This window comes from Aquila chrysaetos, chromosome 1 (assembly GCF_900496995.4).
Source record: "Aquila chrysaetos chrysaetos chromosome 1, bAquChr1.4, whole genome shotgun sequence".
Classification (NCBI taxonomy): domain Eukaryota; kingdom Metazoa; phylum Chordata; class Aves; order Accipitriformes; family Accipitridae; genus Aquila; species Aquila chrysaetos.
This window is the reverse complement of record NC_044004.1, coordinates 8,213,623-8,229,438: the sequence shown is the minus strand read 5'-3', so window position 1 is coordinate 8,229,438 and position 15,816 is coordinate 8,213,623. Positions and strand designations below refer to the sequence as shown.

Genomic DNA, 15,816 nt, shown 5'->3' with positions numbered 1-15,816 from the left:
TGTAAGACTGTCCTGGTTTTCATTTTAAAGTTATGCTTACCAGCTAAAACTTTACATGGGTGGAAATCAGTCTGACTTACCTGTATGTGTCTTAGCTGAGAACATGTGAATACAAAGAGGGCTTAAATTCTCCTGAAGGTGCACCTGATAATTCATTCTTTGATGAATTTTCCTGCTATAACCTGAAGGCAGAGGGTTGCATAAATGAAAGAAGGTGTGTAAAATCTACGTATGTATCTTAGGAAAAAAAAAAACAATACTTTCCATAACGAGCGGGGGGGAAGGAGTGACACTGGATGTCATGAAATCAGCAGGGGTGGTGACTAGAAATTCATCTTTCCAGGGGAGCACTGGCATATAGCAATGATGTGTCCTGTATAAAACCGTTTTTTTTATTGTGGCATTGCTTAGGTATGTTAACAAGTGCAGGCGATAGAAGAATGTAGTTCATTGCATTCATGGTAAGAAACATGGGATGCGTTTCTCCAGAGGGTACGTTGTGGCGCCTATCAACCCCCTTTGCTGAGCCGATTTAGCTCACAACAGCTAGCAGAAGACTAACCTGGCCAAAACCGAATCCTTGGCTAATGAGTGAGGCAACGCACTGATGTCGGAGCTGGGGTTTCGACAGATTAGCGAGCGGAGCGGACCTGGGGGTCCAGCCGCCCTGGGTGGGGGCAAGGGACGGGCTGTGAGGAAAACGGTGCCCTTGGCGTGAGGGAAGCTGCGCCCTGCCGCCTCACAGGAGCGTGGGCTGCAGGACGCGACGCCTGCCCTCCCTCTGTAAAACCTGGTCGACTTTTTGGCAGGAACAACGTATTCTTGCTTCCAGCCCTAGTGACGCTTTTGCCTCACGGCCCTCGCCCCCCCTCTCTGCCTGCAGCACCCTCACACCGCCCAAAGGACGCTTGTGCGCATGCGCAGCGGCACCCCCCCCCGCGCAGCCCCCTCGGCAGGAATGCTGCGCATGCGCGCTGCCCACCGCGACCTCCCCTCGGGAGGAAGGGCCGCGCCTGCGCGCTGCTTCGCCCCGGGGGGCGAAGCCATGTTCCGCAGCGGCGTGCGGCTACTGCCTCAGCCATGTTCCGCGGGCAGCGGGGCCCGCCGCGCCACGCCGGCGGCGGGGAGCCGGGCGGGCTGCGCAGGTGGGAGCTACCGCGGAGGGCCGGGGCGGGGGTACTGCTCCCTCAGGCCGTCTGTAGAGCTGCCGGGGCTCCGGTGTGTTGGCGGGCGGGGGGTGTGGCGCTACCCGTCCCAGGACGGCTGCTGTGGGAGTGGGCGGTGGGGAGGTCGCAGGGTGGGCTTCGTCCACCCTCCCCCGCCTTCAGGCTCGTCCTCCTCGGTACCCGTGAGGAGGAGCGGGGCGAGGCGGCTGCTGGCAGCTCGCCTGCCTCCACCAAACGTCGGCTCGTCCTGCGGCCCGCCGGCGGGCGCCCTCGCTGAGGGAGTCTCCTTTGCAGAGGCGGCTTCGGTCTCTTCTGGCGGCGGGGAGAGAGTGGGACTGGGAGAGAACGGTGCGCCGCAGCCCAGGCAGCAGGGCCTGTGGGCTGGGGTGAAATGCCCTCAGTCCGGCTGGGGCTCGCCTTCAGGCTGAGGCTGCAGCGGGCAGGGGGTGGTGCAAGGCACTGGAGGTAGAGAAATACTGGAATGTTTCTGAAAGGCGTAATTTTCCGTTAGCATTTTTCCCTAGATTTTCGAATAGTGTTGTACATAAGGCATGCTAGGTGTTGTGCTTTTTTGTTTGCTTGTTTCTTTCTTTCAAGTCTTTAAATTGAGTAGTTGTTGCTGAGGGTGGTTAGAGGAAGGTTTCATCCGTTCGCTGCCTTTGCAGAAAGCGAATGTGTTGAAAATGTCCTTTTGCCTAGATCCATGATTCGGAGTAAGGGATTCGTGCTGTGTGTTAGTAACTTTGAGCCCCCTGGGAGCAGGAAACTCCCAAAGCCGGTCAGGGTGGAGGAGGAAGGGAAAGAAAACATAGGTTGTTAATCCAGGATTAAAATAACAAAAACCTTCCTTCCCTCCCGCTTGTTGACTTAAAAAGTGCAGAGACCTTGCACATACAGAACAGTACGTTTACTGTTTACTCGCACATACGGAGCAACAGTATGTTTGCTGTGTGGAGTCTGCAATATAGGGTCATTCTCTCAGGCAGGTGGTGGCAGGTCTGCAGGCGTGGTCCTTAGCCCAGAAGCCAGGTCTGATGTTAGTAGACGCTGTGACGACGTTCTGTTCAGTAACCTATCATTTAAGATGTCAACGCTGCCAGAACTGAGGAGGAAAATGTAGATAACTCTTAATCCTTAAGCAATCTCTAGCTGTCCTTCCAGCATGTTGCAAGCACCCCACTCTGGCTCCTTTTCCCCATGCTTGCTTGTGAGGACTCTGGAGCAGTGTCTGGTAAAGAATTTCCTGTGTAAAAGTGTTTCCACATAAACGTTTGACCTGATTCTCCTTAGACATGCTGTTTTCTTGTGTTGAAGTGATGTTTCTGTATTTGCCTTTTCCGCAACTTTTGTACCGAATAGAATGGTGTATAAATGTCAAATAATGCATTGCTGACAGAGGGCAGTCTATGAACGTTGGCACATGTCAGCAGTTCCATAAACACTGGTGACAGTCCTCAGTTGGGTTTTTTCTTCCCCTTCCCTTTTTGTTTGCAAATAGAGAAAGGGTATACTTCTGGTTACCTAAATATTAATGGTTTATTTTAAAATTCTGATGTCTTAATTGCATTAGTCAAAGACCTTTTTTCAGCAATTGCATTGTCTAACACCTTTGTTAAGTTAGTGTTGCCTGAATGAGTTAGGTTGACGCAAGTCACGTATCTGTATACCAAATCAGCATTTTGTAACTATAAATGATGATACTTGGATTGTCTGTATTTGTTTTGTTTAGGCAATGTTCAGTGACTACCAGTGACGAGTTTTCTGATGAAAATTCTTGTTTTCCAGTCCTGTGAAATATCCACACTGCTGGCATCAAGAACAGAAATGTAGAAGCTGGAATGATTCAGACTCTTTGGTGTTTGATGAATATCAGTGTAGGCATTTAGACCAATGGCTGGAGAGGTAAGGAATAAATGTGAAGTTTGTTTAAATGTTCACTTTGCTGCATTCTTTTCTTTAGGAATCCAGCAAAACCTTGGGTGTGATTAAACTAAATGTTTTCTAATAATACAGTAGCACAGAGTTAGCAAATGATACCTGCATTACGCAAGAGTAGACCATTCCATTTGGCTAATTGAAATACATGCCATAATATTAGCAAGTATTCCATATGAAAGAGAGAAATGGTATGTACTGAGGCAGTAGTTGAAGCCCTTTATTGCTGAAGTCTTCAATATTAGTATAAAATTCCCATTGAAGCAATATGCTGTTACTTTTTATTCTTTGCTTATGCATCTTTATATGTAAGTCTGGGCAAACCATGATGTTTGTCTCTTCACTTGACAGTGCACTCCGTATATTCAGCTATACTACAGTTTTTAGTAAATACCTTTTTTGGTCTTTTGTAATCCAGTACGGAGAACAATTTGATATAAGATCAAATTTCATAGGTAGGTAGTTGTAGGAGTATTTTGGTTTGCTTTTGTATATTCTAGACTAAAGACCTAAGGTGGAGGAAGTGGTTGAGATTGGTATCTTAATGTCTGACAGGAGGTGTGAAAAGTGGTGAGTGCTTGGATATGTGCAGAAGACTGAGTAGAACGTAAGTTAGAAGAGATGAAATATTTCACTGAGGGCACATAAACACTTTTTTAATATATAATTTATACATCTCTGAGTATTACATTATAGGAAGGCAATTGTCTTTTCTGATGGCATGTTTAATATTCCTTCAGTTAATAAATTAATCTTTTGAAGAGCTTAGGAAAGCCTTTGTATTCAGGAGTGTTTTCTATGTCTTTGCTATCATAAAAAAATATTAACAGTGTGTTGTGATTGTGAGTCTAACTGGATGTGCTACCAGCATTTTGTATTTCTCTTGCTGAGTAGGTATGTTCCTTCTTAGTGTGGAATGAATCTCTGTGGTGTTAAAATGACATTGGCAGCATGGATGATAATATCTGGTGATGTGAAACTGCTTAGGGAAAGTAAGACTATAAGCTACATCTACTTCTTTATTACTTATGTTAAATGTTGTGGCATTAATATTGAAAGAAGTAGACAGACTGAAAGGAGAAGTTTTCAGCGCTTTAGAATATTACAGCATTATACAGTTTTCATTTATTATATTTTTTAAGTTAATGAGGAACCTGGTGTTTCTCCACTCAGACAACATCAGTGATCCAACTGATTATTTAAGTAAGAGCTTCCTGACTTACTTTTTGGCTTTACACAGTGGAGTTTACATTCTTGAAATGATTATGTTGGGATATGATGGTGTCTGACAAAATGTTAGTTCTGCTCATGTGATGGGCATTTTTCCATTTCTTAAGCATTTCTCTGGTCCTTTACAAAGTCCTTAGCTGATGACAGAGAGCAGTGATTAGACTGATTTTGACCTCAAGTAATTTCATGAATTGTGCTCTTTGATGGAATTGCAGTATTGAGAAGGTCCTCAAGTAGTAGAGCGAAGTATTCACATTGGCTGAGCTGGCAGTATTTTAAGAGATTGTCAGGTCTGTGTTCTGAACTGAAATTCAGTTCATGACCATCTTCTTTCCCTGCGAAGTAAAACTTGATAGTCTTAAATCACTACTGAAGGTGACTGGAGCTGAAGTATTTTGATTTGTTTGACTTTGAAATGAAATAGGGTAGGGCCGTGCCCATGGTGTTACAGTTGTGGAGCAGTTTTTGTCCACTATTGAAGTTCCTGTTCGTTAAATATGTTATGAGCAACAAATGTTCATATTGAGTTCTCAATTGTTTTCTAGCTCTGCAACGCCAGAACATTCTAGGCCTCTTTCTAGTTGCCCAGACTGGGAAGGTAGAACTGAAGAAGGCAAAACTATGAGGACATCAAATAAAAAAATGACAAAGTAGGTATTGAGCAATTATTAACTGTTGTTGCTTTGGTTTTAGCAATAACCATCTGATGATCTCCAACTACTTTACATGCATTAGTGAAGATTTGAAACACAGCCAGGCTGTTTCATATCAAGCCTGAAGGAAGCCTTAAGGAGAAAGTAGCACTGAGAAGTCTTATCTCAAAAGCTACTTGTATGTTCATTTCAGATTCTCTTTTTCAGCTTAAATTGCATATTCGTTACAGCTTTCCATAAGAGAAAATACTGGAATAGTGAAAGGAAAAATGAAAACCAGCCATTGTGGCTTGGAGAGAGAAATGGCTGTTAAGGTCATTCAAGCTATCCTCCTTTATATTATCCATCTTTGTTCTATGGAGTTTAAGATTTTTCGTATTTATATTAGAAGGTTGTTACACATATAAGCAATAATCATGTATCATTTGATTTGCTTGCTGTAGGACTAGCTGTAAGCTTCTAGTAAGGCAGCTCTAGCACCAGTACCCTCAGGTGTATGTTTACTTGTTACAAACCTGAGCAACTGCATGAACTTGCAGAACCTTTTGTAGTGATTCATTTGGTTAGTACAACTTTCACTTCTGTAAACTAGTGAAGTAAGAGTTGTGCTTACTGTCTATCAGAGTAAGAATGCATGTAGTTCTAGAGTATGCGTTTATATAACTTGTTGTAAAGTTATTAAGGTTCTTTTCAACTTAATTCTAATTTTTATTTTTAAGTTCTGTTTCAAGTGATTCTGCTAATCCAGCTGAAAGGGAAACAGATGAAGTGGTTCTGAGGAGAAGACAAAAACAGATCAATTTTGGAAAGAATACCCTTGCATATGACAGATACATTAAAGAAGTTCCAAAGTAAGTTGCACTATGTTGCACATTTCCAAATAAACTCTTACTTATGTCCTGATGTGTGTGTAGATGAGCACACAGCTTTAGTTCTCTTAAAATTCTATGAACAGTAACTGAAGAAAACTTAAAATCAGTTGATTTTTGTCAAAGAGAAGCCAGGTATTTTCTGCGTAGGAGCAAATTTAGATAGGGAAAATTTAAAGCTAAATGTTCCCTTTGTGTATTGCTGTTGCCAGTAGCAAATATACTTCAAATAAACTCTGTATTAATCACCTCCTGTGACGCTTCTGGTGACTGTGTTGCTAGGCCAGTGTGAAGTTAATTGATACCAGGAAATGACAGCTTTAAATGAGGACTGAAGAAAGGCTTGCATTTAAGTATTGGTAAGGAAACCAGTCTTCAGTGATTCATCAGTAACTAACAAATCAAAACCTGGATTTCTTGCTTTCTCTGTTATTCCACTTTGGGCTTCAGAGTCTGTGAATTGTGGCACTTAAATCAAGATTTCTTAGCCAGCCCCCTCTGCTTACTGCAGAGCTGTCAAGATTCAGAAACTAGTCTGTACTAATGTGTGGATGTGCATTTGTGTTCTTGTTTTTTTTGTTTTAAGGGTTATTTTTAGAGGTGTTTTTCTAAATATGGCTTGCTACTTATAGTTGCCAGCTTTCTATGGATTCTGCCTCTAAGAGTCTGTTGTGGAAATTGCTATCCAAGTGCAGTGGACATTGCAAGCTTGTTGTTGAGCAAAACTTGAAAGATTAGACTAGATGATGAAAAATCAACAACAGATATCATAAATGATCACAGATAGCATATCATCATCAAATCTTCAGTAACACTTCTTTCTTCAAAGAGTCTTGGATCGCTTTGTGAATTGTAATTTTGCTTGTCACTTTGTCATCAGTGGTAGGACTGCAGACAGTCTTATGGTGATGCCTGGCACTTGCGTGGCTGTGCTGTGCTCAGTTAAATCATAGGTGGAGAATAGGAGAGGATGAGAACAGCGTTCAGAAAAAACATGGGATAAACTTTAAAAAAAAAAAAAAAAAGCGTTCTGGGTGGCATTGTAACGGGGTAGTTTATAATCCTGTTCCTTAGCAGGATGAGTTTATCTTACAAAAAGTACTATGGCTAAGTACATTGATCTGTGAAGCTGGTAGGGGGAGCCACCTGAGACCAAGGTACTTGGTATGATTTAAAACATTATTGTAATATGCTTCCTTCCAGGCATAAAGCTGACTCCAGTATGGTAGGACTATAAACAGGATTATTTTGTACTGAAGATATGGTTTAAGTGAGCTCTCCAGTAATGTTTGGTGGGCAGGATCTGCTTTGAGATACTACCTGAGAAACAGCACTTCCAGCCATGGGGTCATCCCAGACAGCATTGTTACAGTGTCTGCCCAGGGTAGATTCAGTGGAAGGGCATATTGTTTACATTTTACCGAGAATGAGGGGACTTTGTTTTCTATACTCCCAGAAGACAAATGCTGTTTAGAATTACAGCAATCCCCATTGTAATAATGCATGGACAATGGTGGAATAAAAGTTCACTGAAGATACTTGTGGGTTGACCCTTGCTAGCAGCCACGTACCCACACAGCTACTTGCTCCCTCCCTCTCCCCAGCGGGATGGGGAAAGAATAAGAGCAGTAAAATAGAGAAAACTGATGGATTGAGATAAGGGCAGTTTAATAGGTGAAGGAAAAAAAGGGGGAGGGGAAAGCAAGTGATGCAAATGCAATCACTTGCTACCTCCCACAAGCAGACTGGTACCCTGGCAGTCTATGAGCAGCAGCTACTTTGGAAGATACCTCCCCTTCTTCCTCTGCCCTGATTTTAATTTTTGAGCATGACCTTACATGGTGTGGAATATCTCTTTGGGTAATTTGAGTCAGCTGTCCCAGCAGTTCCCCCTTTTAACTTCTTGTTCACCCTCAACTTAGTGGCTGTGGGAGGGGGTGGGGCAGAGTGGGAAAAAGAGAAGGTCTTGAAGCTGTACAAGCACTGTTTAGCAATAACCAAAAATTAGTGTGTTACCAGCACTATTTTAGCCATAAATCTGAAACACAGCACTACAGGGAGTGCTGTGAAGGAAGTTAACTCCATCCCAGCCAGACTCAGTACAATAGTAAATACAAAGAAACTGCACGTGACTCGGGAAAACTGAGATAGAAGTAGCTGGAGGCTGGGATACTATTGAAGGGGTATGAGTTATGCTGCTTCTGTTTCATATTTGTCCATGGGCCCTAGGGATCTGCTTTTGGCATCTGTCAGAGTGCTGGACTGGAGGAACCTTAGGTCTGACTCAGCATGTTACTGTTAATTGTTGCTTGTGTTGTCTGTCTTTGCCAGTGTTTTAGAATATAGCATTTCAGTTAAGTGTTTAAAAATATGAAAATTTTATTTATTAGGCCACTGATGCCTGTGTCATCTGATGGACGGAAGATTATTTTTTAAGCAGGAAAATCATGTTCTGAAATAATAAATGTTACTGTGTATTTACAGGAATCAGCGAATACCAGGAGTTCATCCTAGAACTCCCAACAAATTTAAGAAGTACAGCCGTAGATCCTGGGACCAGCAGATCAGGCTGTGGAAGATTGCACTGCATGCCTGGGATCCTCCTACTGAAGAAACCTGGGATCTGCAGCCAGTGTGTGTATGGGTGAATTAAGTCAGTACATGTCTCTTGCTTCACTGGAGGACTCTGTTTCCTTTAGAGCATTCCTAACTGAGGAGATCAGGCTCAGAAATGGGAGTCTCCTTGAATGCCTTGTTTTCCTTTTGAATCCTGTTAGTTATATCTTCAAGATATTCCCATTATTTAGTCTAAATTCATCTCCAATAAAGTGTTTTGGGGAGGAAGGCATTTGGTCTGTCTGCAGTAGTACACTACCTTCACCTGTGTGTTTATGCTGGTGAGCACAAGGTAAAATTATTTTTGTAGAAAGGGATAGGCATAAGCAGAAATTCAGTGATTACTATTCCTTGACCTTGATAACCTTTCCATCTTCCCTTTTTCTGATGTCAGTAGAACCACCTTTCTCCTGCAATAACAATATGTTAGAGGATTTGAGAAGTGTAAGAAGATTAGAGAGAGATTTCTGTGCTCTCTGCAGGAGAGTGGCAACTGTGTTCAAGATGGAAATTTTTTTTTATCTTTTCAGAACTTTGAATTTCTCTAACAAGGCTAGCTCCACTAATTGACGCCACCTAATACTTTACAAGATTTGGACTAGTAAATTGGGAGGAAAAGAGTGAATGGAATTCTATTAGCTCTGTAACTGCATTGTGTAAATAGTTCTAGCTGTGTTGTAATTGACCTATGGTGGAAGTTGCAGTTGTTTGCACTGTTTGGGTGTCATATGAAATGAACTGTCAGTTATTACTGCAGCTTAACTGTCTTCTGCTTGGAGCGCTAAGCCAGATGGGTAGTATTTTAAATCCTTTTTTCCTCCCCTGGTTTTTAGTAGTACAGAACCCTCAGGCAGTTCCCAGGAATGGTTCTGCAAAGACGAGGATTTTTCTGGCTCCTTTGTATTTGATGAAAAGCAGAAAAGAAATGAGGGTGAAGATGAATGCAGACAGACTGACTACACATTGGAGAGGTATGAGATAAAACTTCTGTGGTTAACTTACTGAAATAATTAATTACATGTTAATGCTGTCAGTTTTTTGTGGGAAATGTTTAGTGAGGGAGGGCAGTTAATGCTCAGCTTCAGAGTTTGGCACTTTTGCAGTTGAACATAATCCGTCACTGGTGCAGAGCATTGAATGTGGAATAATTACCAGCATTACAGAATTGCATGATTAACAGCAGAAAAAAGCAGTGTTTTTTCAGCTTGTCTGTTTATAGAGCGGAGTGCTGAGGTTTCTTTAAGCACTGTTGGCAAGTGCTGAAAGGAGGATACCTTTTTTAGAAGCAAGAGTGACCATCCTTAATTAATGGTATTACACCCGTCTGCAGAACAGCGGGGAGACTTAGTGAAGCACCTCATGCACTTCCCTGTTTACTGAGGTATCTTGATCTGGGGACATGCGTGTGGAGCTGAAAATAGTTCTGCTTCCCGGTGTATTCTGAGGTTGTGACTGGGTTCACTTTCCAAGATATAGTGGAGTCGTTACCAAAATTTGAGCTATTTTCTGTGGTGTTCTGTTGTGCCTGAAGAATCATAACTCAAAAAAGGTCTTCCTGTGTAGCATGTACCATTATTTTGCAGAACTCTGATAAGCATTTAAACACAGCTGAAAAAATGTTGTGTGCATAAAATCTGTCTTATTTTTGTAGTCCCTGTTCTCCCGATTCTTCTCCAGTATGGAAACGGAGAAGAAGAAACAATTCTGACTCCTCTGTAGTTTCACAGAGTAAAAACCGTTATGTGCATATGTACCACACACTGGAAAGGTATGAAATGATTCTCCGTATGGAGATATACTGATATTATGAACCAACTTTTGGAATATGAATGGTATTTATCCCTCCAATTGTTAATAGTTTTAATTTTATCTAAATGTGTGTGCAATTTAATGAGGAAGGGAAATCATGCCAGAATAATTGTGTTGTATGATAGCAAATATTTACAGTGGTCCATTGCAAAGGTGAAGAAACTTCAGTGTCAGAAGACACAACATAGGTTGGGTTTTGTGCGTAGATTTGGGCAATGCTAATGTGTTGTTCTTGATTTCTCATGGAACATGGTTTGTGCTTCAGAGGTTGTAATTCTGAAATTCTTAGGCATCTGCCATAGTTATTTCTCATATCTCTTGCATGCACTGCATTCTGCTTTTTGGCATTCAGAGTGTGTACAAGTTGATGAACGTAATGGTAAGGGAATGAAGCTCAATGTGCGCTCATAACTCTGTCAGCGAATACTGAAACTTGCTGCCTATTTAATTATTACCATGTTAACGTTTGCTACAGGTATTACAGAGAATATGTATTCATGAAGGGATATGAAAGAAGCTTTGTGTATTTTGATTAAGCTTTTCCCTGCCTTATGAAGGGTGGTATGGAAGAAAATGCTTGTTGGAACAACAAGGAATTGGTCACCCAGTCTGGGAATGGGACAGAGTGAGGTTAATGTTCAAAAATGGATAACAGAAGGGTGGAGTTCTTTAGGCTAACACCTTCATTATTCTAAGTTGTTCAGGAATTAAACTACTCCTCTAGTGATTGGTCTTAATCATATTTCCTTTTTTCCCCTTTCCTAGCTGCTGCAGAAGAAGTCTTCCTATAAAAGAGAAATGATAGGCTATGTAGAGGAGAGCATGGTTTAAACTCTATACAAAGTTTTGTCAGAACCACCAGAAAACTGGAACTATGATTTAAGTCTTTTGGGGTTTAGTAGACTTCTCATACTAACCTTAGTAAAAATGTTTATACAGGTGTGGTTTTTTCTCTCTACTTAGCTCCCTTATCTTGAGAAGAATTAAGAGGAACTGTGTTACAAAGGTCCATGGTTTGAGACCTTTTCATTTTCTTTCTAGTCTTACTGAATCAGGACATCAGGAGGCTTTTTCAAAGTGCTCAGAGTGGGAAGCCTTTGGTGAAAATGATGAAGTAATGACAGTACAACATGGTATAGAAATAACAAGGTAAATACCATAATGATTGTGATTTTCTGTTTATTGCTTGTGCTGTGAAGGTGTCCTTTGCTTTTTTTTTTTTTGTCTGTCTTCACTGTTTGATACTATTCTTTTTTTCTCTCTTTACGTTTCCTCCAACATGTGGTATGTTTGGTTGTTATTTTTGTTCTTTGAGTATACTTGGCTTTTTCCAGTCTGACTCTCCATCTGTTGCTTTCTGCTGCTTCTGCCATTAAGTAATGCTGGAAGATGATGAGCCCCTTTCACGCTCTTTGTTTTATGGAAAGCAATGGCGTTTTACAGAATTGGTCCCCATGGTTGTTACTAGCCTCTCACTTCCTTAGCCTAGGAGCTGAAAACTTCCTCTCTGTCTCCTTAGAGATTAAGTTGTTCTGTAGCTGACAACAATGATAGTTGTTTGTTTTTATGCAGTGACCCGATTCCAGCCAGTTGTTGTTCAGGATGGAACAATCAGAAACAGAAAAAAACCAGCTTCTTTCTGCCTGACAGCAAAACTTGCAGAGATACAGACTGCAGGCTGGAGAGGTATATAAAATGCAGCTCATCAATCAGGGGCTTTCTTTTGTGTAGTAAGTTAGAAGCATAGTTGCTTTATTGCTGCATTTCAATCCAAGCTTTTATTATAAACATAAATTTTTATTTTTTTTAAATATTAGGGATGTGTTGGCCAATATTTATATGTTGTGTGGTAAAATTTCTGTCCTTATTTTCTCATGTTATAGTCTGTATTAGAGTAAATAGCAGGTTGTAGCTATATTTGGTATAAAAATGTTACCATAATAAAGCCACTTCAGGGGTTTTTGTTGTATTTGTAGGCTTAAACTTTGTAGCAGTTTATTGGAAGGACATCCATCAGAATATCCTGAAAGGGAATGGGGAAGTGCAAGTGCTGAAGATAGAATAATGAGGAAAAAAATTTAAATATCGAGGTGAGTTCATGCTGACTACTTATTTTGCCTGTTCTGTTTCAGTAGCCCATATGCAGTATCATTCTACAGAATCCAACTGTTCAGGTAAAGCAGATCAGTTGCTCTCTTTATCCCTTTATTATATTAGTATTTTATCCCATCTTCTTGTGTTTAATGCAGCACCTCAATTGAAAGATCTACTATTTCAGGCTTAGTAAACTGAAATATTTACCTGTTCAGCCAGAAAACATGTGTTTTGTATTATCGCCCAAATGAAAAGTACCAGGTTTTTTAATTATTTCAGTAGCAGCTTTTCTGCCTCTTAATATTTTTGTGATGAAGTCATAACCTTGCATTTGCAGCATTAGATTTCAATGAAAATTACCTCTTGGACTGTAGGTTCCTGTGGTGCATTAATAGGATGGGTAGTAATCTCGAATCAAACAGCTTTTATTAGCAGAGAGTATTTGTGTAACTTGATTGTCTTTGATCTACATTTAATGCAGGCTCTGAAACATTATGAACTAGGATATAAATGTCTGTTTAACAGTGATCTTGCAATATTTTGCATAAGAAAACTCATTAAGAATATGGTATTAAGAATACAGTGCACAGTTAGTTTTATACTACTTAAATTTTGAATTCTAGCAATATGAGGAAAAGGCAGGTAGAGCTTTTAAAAAATTGTGCTAATGGCATTCTTGTATTGACTTTATTGATTTTTAATTTAAATTCTTTGAGCATAAATAAGACTTAATATGGATTCATTTTTCTGAAGTGCTAATTCAGTATTTGAAAATATCTAGTCTCTGTATATAGAAGTATGGAAGAAGAAGGACTTTCTGCTCTGACAGAAGACTATTTGAAGAATAGGGATGTACTCTGAGATCAGCAGATGAAGTCTTGGAAAAATGGTGCAGTTGCGCGAGATCTGCACTGAAAGAGGAAGAGATTTACAGTCAGCATATGTGCAATCAGCATAAGGTGATATGTGCAGGTAAAAGAAGCATGCCTCTATACACCACAGTTAAGAGAGCCTTTCTGATCTTTTAGATAGTTGATATTTAGCTGCTTTGCAGTTGTCTCTGTTGTAGATAAGTCTCTGTTTAGGAGTGTATATATTCAGTGGGTTTGTAATCACTCATTCTAATTGAAAAAATATCTTTGACATGTAAAATGTAGAAAGTGAATTAAATAGCTTGTCTGTGGAGCAACACGTTGGTTTCCTGGGATGCAAAGATCAATATTTAGAGAGACGCTGCCTTTAAAAATGGTTTTTAGGTGTGATGAGCTCTAACTCTCAAATGGCACAGACTTCATCTGTGGAAGGTGAATGTTGCTTGAAAACCAGATAGTGGGTTACATGGTAGAATTCCACACCACCTGCCTTTTTGCTAAAAGAAAATTTCTGTCTTAAACAGGAAAAATAAATGTCCATAAGTTTGAATGTGTCTGGTTGCTTTTTAAAGGAAAAAAACCTTAGTTAGTAGGACACTTAAGACATGGCAAGAATGTGTTAATTAGAATTGAGAGAAAAATATATTTTATGAATTAATAATGACATTTAGGTGAAAAAGATGTGAGGGGTTGGGAAAGATAGGCTCAACTGCTTCATTTTCTCTTTGACAAATACTTTAGGAATATAGGGTATGTGGTACTCTCTTTGTTTTTACCATAATTTATGTTCTCAAAGTGTTCATACGATCTATAACACTTTCTTTAGTATGGACAATATGGCTTTGTCTTTTATACTGTGCTTTAAGCTCACCATATGCAGTGCTTTGTTCATTTACTGCTACTGTAACATTACAGCTTAAAAGAGTAAATGTTTTGCTGTTAATGACTAGATGTATTGTATTTATAAAATGCTGTTATCTACCTTTTTGTCCAGGTTTCTCCAGATATTTAAGGATAGATTGTTTTCTGCAAGCTCTGCCTCAAGTGCAAAACTTCAGATTTCATTAAGCCTGTGCTACAATGATGATGATGTTCCTTAAAGCTTTTGTGAGAATGTTTCTGCTGTACCTGCGTTGGCAGGTGACATGTACATCATATTGTAAAGGCTACTTCAGTTGATGGATCCTGCTGTCGCCATTTGGAGATTGTGCTACTTAGAGTGCACTAATGTTATGCTGGTGAATTGGTCCAATATTGAGTCAAACTGAAGAATTCCACCCTTAATCCAAGGAGTTAAACCCTGTTTCCTTTACTGGACCAGAATTGTACATCCAACCTGAAGAACTGCTTCAGAAGAATGTAGATAATTTCAACCTTTCTCCAGTTGTTAAAGACAAACTGTTCTTAGCTTTTGGATTGGGTGATTATCCATTTGGCTTATTTACCTTTCTCTGAGATAAGATGCATTAAACTAGCGTTTGCCTAAGCCTAGTGAGAGAAGAGAAAGAAAAGGTAGATGGTTTATCAGAATCAGATCCCCAGCTGTTTGAACAGCAGCACAGCCTAAATACCTGGATTTTGCTTTTATGTGTGTTGCAGCCTGACTCAAAGAGCCAAGCTACTGCTAAGAGTATAAAAGGATGAGTTCAGGGCCTGCTGTTCCTGCAAGAATTGGAGATGAGCAGCATTATTTGCAGGTTTGGAGCTGCCCTTGGGCATGGGGTGTCCAGGCTAAGGGTTGTGACGGTGTTGAGATAGGCTCTCCTTTGTTTTACTCTTCTAGCACTGTGATTAAGAGGTCAAAGTGAGGGCTGTGGCTATAGTGGAGTTTAGACCAGATTCATGTACTAGTTTCAGGAATTTCTTTACAGTCCTTGTGGCATTTTATGTAGCATGTACTGGGGTAGAAGTATCCGCTAGAGCTGGGAATTGTCTCTTTGCAGGATTTTGTTTGGCTTTTCGCAAGGCCACTGCAGAACTGTGGCAGCGCTAGGGATGACACACAGCAGCCTTGCTGTGGGGCTGGTAGTGTACCCAAGGGCCAAAAGCCCATTGTGCTACTGATGTGGAAGTAAGCTGCTTCCCCAGAAACTACTCCCAGTCCCTTCCAAAACATTATTTCCAGGAATGCTCGGGCACGGGGTTCAGTAGTGTCCCAGCACAAGGGTGGCTCAGTCACACACCACAGAGCGCAGAGTGTGCGTATACAAGGAACATGTCTGTATAGCACTTTTCTAAGAAGTAATATTTAGAACCTTGTTACAGTGTGCATGCTTTCATGTGGTTTGTGATGATTGTAAATAAGGGAATGTGTAACATTTTTGGCATTTTGTCTTTATGCAAAATAATTAAACACTTTAAATTTAAAAATCCTTGCTAGTCTGCTTTTGCTGTTTTGTCAGTTTCATTATAAAGGAATATGTGGGTTCAGTCGTCCTTTTTTTGTTTGTTTTAGGGTGTTTTGTTTATTTTGGGTTTGGTGGGGTTTTTTTAAACCTTGAGTTTTGGGTTTGTGTGGTGGGGTTTTGGTAGCAGGGGTGGCTCCTGTGAGAAGCTCCTAGAAGCTTTGCCA

At 40.6% G+C, this 15,816-nt stretch overlaps 1 protein-coding gene across 5 annotated transcripts; it reads left to right on the top strand.

The window, feature by feature from the left end:
- Nucleotides 1–1,014: 1,014 nt before the first annotated feature.
- On the top strand, nucleotides 1,015–15,616 carry LOC115336337 (histone RNA hairpin-binding protein-like). Of its 5 annotated transcripts, none has more exons than XM_030003335.1 (12): nucleotides 1,015–1,145; nucleotides 2,952–3,068; nucleotides 4,877–4,981; nucleotides 5,704–5,835; nucleotides 8,338–8,487; nucleotides 9,306–9,440; nucleotides 10,121–10,237; nucleotides 11,320–11,427; nucleotides 11,851–11,964; nucleotides 12,255–12,368; nucleotides 13,154–13,344; nucleotides 14,239–15,616. In XM_030003335.1, exons 1-10 carry the CDS (start codon nucleotides 1,081–1,083, stop codon nucleotides 12,358–12,360), a joined length of 1,149 nt encoding a protein of 382 aa, XP_029859195.1. In that variant the 5' UTR covers nucleotides 1,015–1,080; the 3' UTR covers nucleotides 12,361–12,368; nucleotides 13,154–13,344; nucleotides 14,239–15,616. The 5 variants fall into 5 exon arrangements, with proteins under 5 accessions (XP_029859195.1, XP_029859290.1, XP_029859113.1 ...); XM_030003253.2 differs by having other exon boundaries at nucleotides 1,016–1,145; nucleotides 9,303–9,440; nucleotides 13,167–13,344; XM_030003188.2 differs by having other exon boundaries at nucleotides 1,016–1,145; nucleotides 9,303–9,440.
- Nucleotides 15,617–15,816: the final 200 nt, after the last annotated feature.

Bases quoted from the DNA above. Each gene is read 5' to 3' on its own strand.
- LOC115336337 (XM_030003253.2), top strand. From the start codon at position 1,081: ATGTTCCGCGGGCAGCGGGGCCCGCCGCGCCACGCCGGCGGCGGGGAG. The intron at 8,488-9,302 runs GTGTGTATGGGT...CCTGGTTTTTAG, and splicing joins ACCTGGGATCTGCAGCCAGT to TAGTACAGAACCCTCAGGCA. The intron at 11,428-11,850 runs GTAAATACCATA...GTTTTTATGCAG, and splicing joins CATGGTATAGAAATAACAAG to TGACCCGATTCCAGCCAGTT.